Raw genomic sequence first — 8895 nt, 5'->3', positions numbered from 1 at the left:
AGAGAACTTAGGCTGCAGGTTGACAGCAGTTGAAGATGTTTGTGTTATGTCTAAAGCTTTCAGTATTTATGTTAATTGGGTTTATACTTTACCTTCTATATGGTTGTATAACTTAAGACTCCTTTCCTTGGATTTGTATCTGGTTATGTTTTCTGCTGATTAATTTTCATTTATGTTTAATTAAGTTTAATGCATGCATAAGATCTTAATTAGTAAGTGATCACGGTGCGGGTCACTACATTTATGGTATCAGAGCATGCACAGAAATCTTGGGATTTAGATTTTGCCTTGGGATTAACCTTCTAATCATCGTGTAGATGGCAGGTTATGGTGATGAGAGTAGCAATGATACGTGGGTGGACGCTGAGGAGATCGGGACGATCGTGAGCATCTTCGGGGCCATCATCACCATCGCCATGATGATCGTAGACGTTTTAGTATGAATAGATTCATGGAGATGAGACCTAAGCCTTTGGTTGGAGGCGAGTCTCCAGATGATGCAAAAAACGGGATAGAACGCATGGAAAACTATTTTCGGGAATTTAATTGTACAGAGGATAAAAATATGGAAACACTCAGTTTTTTGGTAGAGGGGCGTGCTCGAAAATGGTGGAGATCTACATCTGCACCTATCATATCAACACAAGGAGTTGCTACTTGGGCAGATTTTCCCACAGATTTCCATGAGTTGTATTTTCCTCCTGCACTTCGACAAGAAAAGGCTAGTGAATTGCTGGGTTTGAAGCAGGGCTCGATCTCGATTGATGAGTACCAGCATAAGTTCTTTGATCTGTTAACCTATTATCCCCAGATCTCTGGCAGCACTGAGGAAAAGTATAATCTATTTCTCCAAGTCCTTAATCCGGAGATCCATGATCGAGTAGCTGTGGGCGATGACATGACTTATGAGGGATTGGTTAGTCGATGTCACCAGAAAAAGGACAACATTCAACATAACAGGTCTTTCTTATCGTCTATACCTGCGAGTTCTTTGGGTTCTCGTGCTCAGTCTTTCAAGAAGTTTGGTTCTACTTCTTCTTCCCCCGGATCTGGGGGAGTGATGCGCTTTGGAAAAAAGGGCCAGGGTCCTTGCAACCGCATTGTGATAAATATCATCCTACTGACAGATGTCGAAGATCTGGGTGCATGTTTTCGTTGTGGGGAGATTGGTCACATGAAGAGGGATTGTCCACAGGCGGGGGGAGCTGGTTTTGGTTCGGGTTCTGGATCTCATGCCACAGTGCAACAAATGCCATAGGGACAGTCGACGGGAGGTTCTAATCTGAATCCTCATGCTTCCAATCAGGTGTTTGCCTTGAGGCATGATCAGGCAGTGGACGAGAATGAGAGAGTCATAGCGGGTACGTTTATGTTATGTAGTATACCTGCGTTTGTACTCATTGAGACTGGTGCATATCATTCTTTTATTTTTGCACTTTTTGTTAAGCGGCATAAGCTACCATACATTTCTCTAGACGCAGTGGTTGTTGTTTCTACTCCGACGGGTCAGTCTGCATCGGCTAAGAGTCGAGTAATGGGTTGTCCATTAGAATTCGAGTGGAATTTTTGATGGGGAATCTCATGATTCTTCCAATGGAGGATTTTGATTGCATCTTAGGCATAGATATCTTGACTACTTACCAAGTTTCAGTGGACTACTATAAAAAATTGTGCTCTTTCATCCGATTGGAGATGATAGCTGGTTCTTTTATGGTGAGGGAGCGCGACCTCAGATGCCTTTGGTATCGGCTTTGAGAGACAGTAAAGATCTAGAGTCTGGCGGGAAAGGCTACCTCATCCATGCTGTTGATATGTTCGCTGGAAGTGTTGGTATCAAAAATTTTCCAGTTGTGAATGAGTTTTCGGATGAATTTCCAAATGAGATTCCGGGTTTTTTTCTAGTGCGCGAAGTTGAGTTTGGAATAGAGTTGATGCCAGGGATTTCGCCTATATCACGAGGACCGTATCATCTGGCTTCGTCAGAGATGTGTGAATTGAAGCAGCAGCTTCAGGATCTTTTGGACAGGGGTTACATTCATCCGAGTGTGTCTCCGTGGGGAGCACTAGTCCTTTTTGTGAAGAAAAAGGATGAGTCTATGAGTCTATGCATTGAATATCGACAAGTGAATCATGTAACCATCAAGAATAAGTATTCCTTACCTCATATAGATGATTTATTTGATTAGTTGCAGGGTACTTCAGTTTACTCCAAGATTGACTTCAGATCTGGATATCACTAGATGCGAGTCCGAGATCATGATATAGCCATGAGTGCATTCAGGACCAGGTATGGGCATTATGAGTTTTTGGTAATGCCATTTGGATTGACTAATGCGCCAGCTGTATTCATGGATCTAATGAATCAAGTATTCCGGGAGTTTTAGGACAATTTTGTCGTTGTGTTCATTGATGACATCTTAGTATATTCACGTGATGTGAATGAGCATTCTTATCATCTGAATCTTGTATTGAAGACTCTGAGGGATAGACAGTTGTACGCAAAGTTGAGTAAGTGTGAATTCTGGCTGGATTGAGTGGTATTTTTCTTGGCCACGTTATATCCAGTGAGCGAGTTTCAGTTGATCGGAGCAAGATTGATGTTATGTTAAACTGGTCGCGTCCGAAGACAGTGGCTGAGATCCATGGTTTTATGGGTCTGGCAGGATATTATCTTCGTTTCATCGTGAATTTCTCGCAGCTTGCTTGACCCCTGACACAACTTACATAAAAGGGCGTGAATTTTGAGTGGTCCTCAGAGTGTGAGGATAATTTCTTTGAACTTCGTAGACAGTTAACTTCTGTGGCTGTGTTGGCTTTACCGTCTGGATCTGGAGGGTACATGGTATATACTGATGCTTGTCTCCAGGGGTTAGGTTGTGTCCTGACTCAGAACGGGCATATTATTGCATACACTTCTAGACAATTGAAAGTTCATAATGATAATTATCCGGTGCATGATCTTGAGTTAGCAGCTATTGTTTTTGCGTTGAAGATTTGGCGTCATTATCTATATGGCGAGGGATTTGAAATCTTCACAGATCATAAAAGTCTCAAGTATTTGTTCACTCAGGCGGATTTGAACATGATACAGAGACGCTGGACGGATTTGATGAAGGATTATGACTGCAAAATTAAATATCATCCAAGAGCTGCTAATCTTACCGCTGATGCCTTGAGTTGCAAGGTGAGAGTATTTGCAATTCAGACTTGTTTGGTATCTAGTGCGATTGAAGATTTTAGTTCTTCGGGGTATACCTTCAAGCATAATAAAGTTATGGAGAGTATCCAAATGTTTGCGATTCTATCTAAGCCGGTCTTGTACTCTCGGATTCGAAATGCTCAAATGTCTGATCCGAAGACCCAACATTTGGCTCATCTAGCCAATGAAGGTAGTACGTCTGAATTTCATTATTAGTCAGATGGTTTTCTTTGTTTGTCTGGTCGTATAGTAGTTTCTGAGGATGATACTCTGAAGGAGGATATTTTTTCCCAGACTTATCGTAATAAGTTGAGTATTCATCCAGGGAGCAACAAGATGTACAAGGACTTGCGCACTCGGTTCTGGTGGAAGGAATGAAGCGTCTAGAGGATTGCTTAAAAGTTTGCCTATTCCTGAGTGGAAATGGGAGTCTATCACGATAGATTTTTTGACACATTTGTCGGTATCCTTGAGGAATTGTGATACTATCTGGGTTGTGGTGGATCGAATCACCAAGCCAGCACATTTCATTCCTTACAACCGGGACTATAGTTTTGACAGGATGACTCGCTTGTACATTCAGGAGATTGTATGATTGCACGGAGTACCTGTGAGCATTGTCAGTGATCCTAGGTTTACTTCCAGATTTTAGGGGATTTTTCAGCATCTTTTGGGTACTATACTTAGTTTGAGTACTGCTTATCTCCCAGAGACTGATGGACAATCAGAGCGTACTATCCGTACTCTTGAGGATATGCTTCAAGCTTGTACTATGTATTTTGGTCCAGCTTTGCAAGATTAGTTGCCATTGATTGAGTTCGCGTACAAAAAAAGTTACCACCGCAGTATTGGGATGACACAAATTGAGGCATTGTACGGGCGACGATATCGTACTCCACTGTTCTGGGAAAAAGAAGGGGAGCGATAGGTAGAGGGACCAGAATTAGTCTAGCAGGCTATTGGTATTGTCGGACAGATAAAGAAACGGATTAAGACTGCACAGGATCGTCAGACCAGTTATGAAAATACCAAGCGTAGGCCTTTGCAGTTTGTGGTTGGTGAAAAGGTATTTCTGAGAGTTTCACCATTTCGTAGGATTCTAAGATTTGGTCTCAAGGGCAAGCTGTCTCCAAGATTCATTGGTCCATTTGAAATTCTGGAGTTGGAGATTTAGCTTACAAATTGGCATTACCACCGTATTTGTCTTGTATCCACGATGTGTTCCATGTATCATTATTGCGAAGGTATGTGGCTGATGAATTCCACATCTTGCAGTCGTCTGAGGTCCAGTTGGATACATATTTTACATATGAGGAGAGAACATTGCGTATTATGGGTCATAAGGACAAGGTGTTGCATAACAAGTTCATTCCTCTTGTATTAGTTCAGTGGCAACGTCGAGACACTTAAGAAGCCACTTGGGAACTTGAGAGTCTTATGCGTGCAAACTATCCAGAGTTATTTAATTGTTTTGTATCTCAGTTGTCTCTTGTAAAATATTAAGTTTGAATATAGGATGTTATTCAGTATCTTATTTTGCATATTTAAGATAAAATTTTGAGGACGAAATATCTTAATTAGGGGGAGAATGTAGTAGCCCGGTCCTATTTTACAAGATTAATTGAATGAATATGATTAAGGAAGGGATTAAGGATTAAATTGGATTTAATTAAAGAAAATTAGAAAATGAAATCGGGTGAGATCGGACCGTCCGTTCTTGGAACGGAGCGTCCGAACCCAACCCCAGATGTTTGATGAGGTGTCAATTTTATATCGACACGTGGTGGAGAACATTACCGATGTGTTGGCTGGACAGATGTCACGAGATCGTGATAGATTCACAAGATCGTGACATGTGGCAGAAGCATGCAGATCGGACCGTCCGATCAAAGCCTATAAATAGACCATCCGAGTTCATTGTTTTTGCACCAAATTGAGGGATTTTCTCTCGACTTCTGAGTATTTGGGTCGTTTTCCAGCGTTCCTAGGCTTGGTCCGGGGGTTAACAAGGTACTTCGGAGTTCTAGCGGAGCGGTGCCCAAGTTCTAGGGCTATCTCCATCAGCGAGCTGATGACGGTTGAAGGTATAACTTTAGATCCTTACAGAAAATAGGGAGTATTCTATAGCTTAGTTAATGATTTTAGAATAAGATTATGATGCAGGAGTATTTTTCATTGTAGTGCAGACTATAGGCTTGGACTTAGAGCTGGTATAACTTGTCTAGTAAATAAGGTACGAAAGTACTGTTTTAGATATCCAGACTAGGGGAATAAATGAGCCGAACCGAGCCAAACTATAGCAAAATTTTAGTGTTCGAGTTCGAGCTCGAGTTCGAATTGAGATATTCGAAGTTCGGCTCGAAGCTCGAAATTTTTTTATTTTCGGCTCGTGTTCGAATTCGATAGAGAGTCCGAGTTCGAGTTCGAGTTCGTGTTCGGTTTGAATATATTATATAATATTATCTATATATAATATAATATAATATATATAATATAATATATATAATACTTTATATAATATATAATATATAAAATATTATATATGTATATTATATAAAGGTTCGCGAGCCGGCTCGCAAACGTTCGAACAAAATATTTTAGGCTCGAGTTCGGCTCGTATAATAGTTCGAGTTCGGCTCGAGTTCTGCTAGAGTTTGAAAAATTCGAATCCTAATCGAATATTTTTTCGAGTCGGCTCTAAAAGTTCGCGAGCCGGCTCGGCTCGTTTACAGCCCTAATCCAGACTGAGTATACATGTATTATGTGGTTGCATGTTTTATATGACTTTATCTGTATAGCATGTCATGACTGTATGTTGCATAATTGAGCATATTCATCCTATATCTTGTAGATATCCTATAGTAGGGCGTTCACCCTACAATTAGTGAATGGTTGGATAGTAAGTCTTGTGTCAGATCACCATTATGGTTGGACACTTGTACTAGTATCAGGTCACCGTTATCCATTGAGTATGGGTGCCACCTCTTGATGCGATGACGCAGCGTGCTATATACTCTGGGCCCGGTTTATAATCTTGTTTATTGATTTGTGTGTCTTGGTACTCGGTACATTTGCATACATTCACATACTGACCGGCTAAATCGGTATGATAAAAATAACTGGCAAGCGTACCAGGTCAAGTTATAATATAGTGGACAAAGGTCCAGATGTCGAACTCACAGGGACTGTCTAGATATGAATACCAAAATATATTTATTCCTACTTAATCTAGACTAATGAATAAAAGTGATTCAGATTTTTAAACTAATAATTAAAATTGCAAATAATATTAAATTAACTAAAACGCAGCAGGAAAATTTGGATTTAATACAAATTTGGGAAAAGCTCGATCAAGGACTCACGTAGGTACCAAACAATTCATGTAACAAGCAGTTGATCTAAGACATCATACTTAATCTTAATTCATAGGAATTTTCCTAATTTATTCAAAGAACAATTTCTAGAACAATCAAACCAATTCAAATTTGACGGATTAATCTTTCGTAATTCTAATCAAATTTGAATGCATGAATAACTGTGAAAATTCAGTTTACAACCAAACCGCATAATGAAACTGAATTCTATTTCTAGTCAGTTTTACACTATGTTGAATATCGAAGTGATCAAAATCAAAACCTCCTCTGTCGAATTGGAATAAATTAACATGCAAGCAAATAACTGGCCAGAAAATTCACAAGACAAATATAAATTCGATAACCAATAAAATCAAATCAAGTCTGAAAATCTCAAATAAACAAATCAAGTTTTCTACATAAATTGTCTGATCCAATCACGTGGCCTTGATCGAAGAAAAACTACTACTCACTAATAAACATAATTAATCAAACAAAGTCTAAAATCATAAACTAGAAAATACGAGAAAAGAGAAAAAAACTGAAAAATTGTTCAAGCAGCCGCCGTCAGCCTTCGTGCGTAATCAGAAAGACCAAAAGTCTTCAAAAAGATCATAAAATTTCTATTTATAGGTTCCGCGCCAATTAGAATCCTCCTTGACCTATAAATTCTCGAACATCACACATTCCTGAACACGCTCGCGCGCAGCTTAAACAAACAGTGGCTCATAAACCTCTCTCGCGCGCACGAGGAGGAGTCTCGCGCATGCGCGACCTCCCTTTGGGCTTCTCTGGAACTTTCTTCTGCGCGCGCGTGAGGCTGAAGCTCGCCCGCGTGCGCCTAGACGATTGTATTTCTGGAACTTAACACTGCGCATGCGCGAGAAGGGATCTCGCGCGCGCGCGAGTCTTCCGCACAGTTGCTCCCAAAAAGCTTCATTATCCTACAAAATTCAACCAGGAGAGTATAATGCAACACTAACAAAACACAAGAAAATAAAATAAATGCATGTGAAATAAATATAAAATGACACAAAATAATGAATACTCAACACACTTATCAACACCCTCATACTTAAACCTTGCTCGCCCTCGAGAAAGACCAAACAAACACACAAACAAGAATCAAGAAATACTATGGAGCAATGGCCTCAGCAATAATTTTTAAAAATTCAAATCCAATCACATCAAACCTACTAACACTTGAAAGTTAAAAAATAAACTAGTTCCCCGCATAAACTTACAATCTCTTCAACTCATGTTTCAAAGTACCTTCATCCAAGTTTAATACACACATTCATAGATCATGAGCACTTTTCAAGGTAACATAGGATCAAATAGATGGTATCAAAACACTCACAATCAGTTTAATACAAAGAGAAGTAGTGCGTGCGTGTTTTGATTAAAAATTCATACTCATCAACAGTGTCTATCAATAGTCCATATGCTAAATTCTCACAACTCTTCTCCACTAGTATATTGGACAACTGTGACTCGGTCAAGAGGTCTTAATAAGCTTGTAATGGTAGGCCTGGCTTATGGCTACAAATGAAGGATAACAGTTCAAAAAAAGAAGTAAATTACGACTAACCATTATTATTCACTACCTTCTTCTTGTTTAATTTCAAATCACCTCATCAAACCATTGATTCACTTTGTTTTTCAGATTTTCCTTTTCAAACAATTCTATCAATTTTCTTTTTCACCACTACCTTTTTCTCTTTCTTTTCTTTTTTCACACCATTCCACTTTTCAAATTCAAATTCAGGAGGATATACAATTCACACATTCAACTTACTCATTTTTAGGTGGGAGTTAGTGTTTAAGCTATTATTAGGTAGTGAGTGCAGGATCTGGAAAAGATGCCAAATGGGGGCTTACCACACGTTTTCACGCATGTCATTCGATTTCATTAAAGCTCAAACAAGGTACTAGGGATAGAATGTATCAATGGGTAGCTTGAAAGGCTCAAACGATTCACAAAAGAATTTCCTAAATCAATCCTAATCACAGTTATACCCGTATTGCGCCTCGAAGAGTGTTTGAACTAGTTCTAGACAAGTTTCAATTCACGATCAAATCATACAAATTCAATCGGTGAAGAAACAAACAATCATCAACAGTGAACGATGATTATCAACAAATTTCAGAATATGTACCTCATGTACTCATATAAGTGTAGGCTCAAAAAGGGCATCAAAAGATAATTAATTCAAAGAAAATTAGGCTTAAAAATCCAAACAACGCCTCAATCATCTCTATGTTTGCACTTTTCAAACTCAGATTCTAGCACATATCATAGAGCATATCAGAGATCATTCATCTAATTGGTTTCACCAGTTA

General features: G+C 39.2%; 1 protein-coding gene across 1 annotated transcript; it reads left to right on the top strand.

Moving 5' to 3' along the window:
- Window positions 1–451: 451 nt before the first annotated feature.
- On the top strand, window positions 452–1570 carry LOC140889858 (uncharacterized). Its single transcript, XM_073297592.1, has 3 exons — window positions 452–916; window positions 1022–1240; window positions 1307–1570. The coding sequence occupies exons 1-3, from the start codon at window positions 452–454 to the stop codon at window positions 1568–1570; spliced, it is 948 nt and encodes a 315-aa protein (XP_073153693.1).
- The last annotated feature ends 7325 nt before the right edge of the window (window positions 1571–8895 follow it).

Source organism: Henckelia pumila, chromosome 3 (genome assembly GCF_033568475.1).
Source record: "Henckelia pumila isolate YLH828 chromosome 3, ASM3356847v2, whole genome shotgun sequence".
In the NCBI taxonomy this organism is placed as follows: Eukaryota; Viridiplantae; Streptophyta; class Magnoliopsida; order Lamiales; family Gesneriaceae; genus Henckelia; species Henckelia pumila.
Note: the sequence above shows the minus strand (reverse complement) of the source record. Positions and strands in the feature narration are given on the sequence as shown.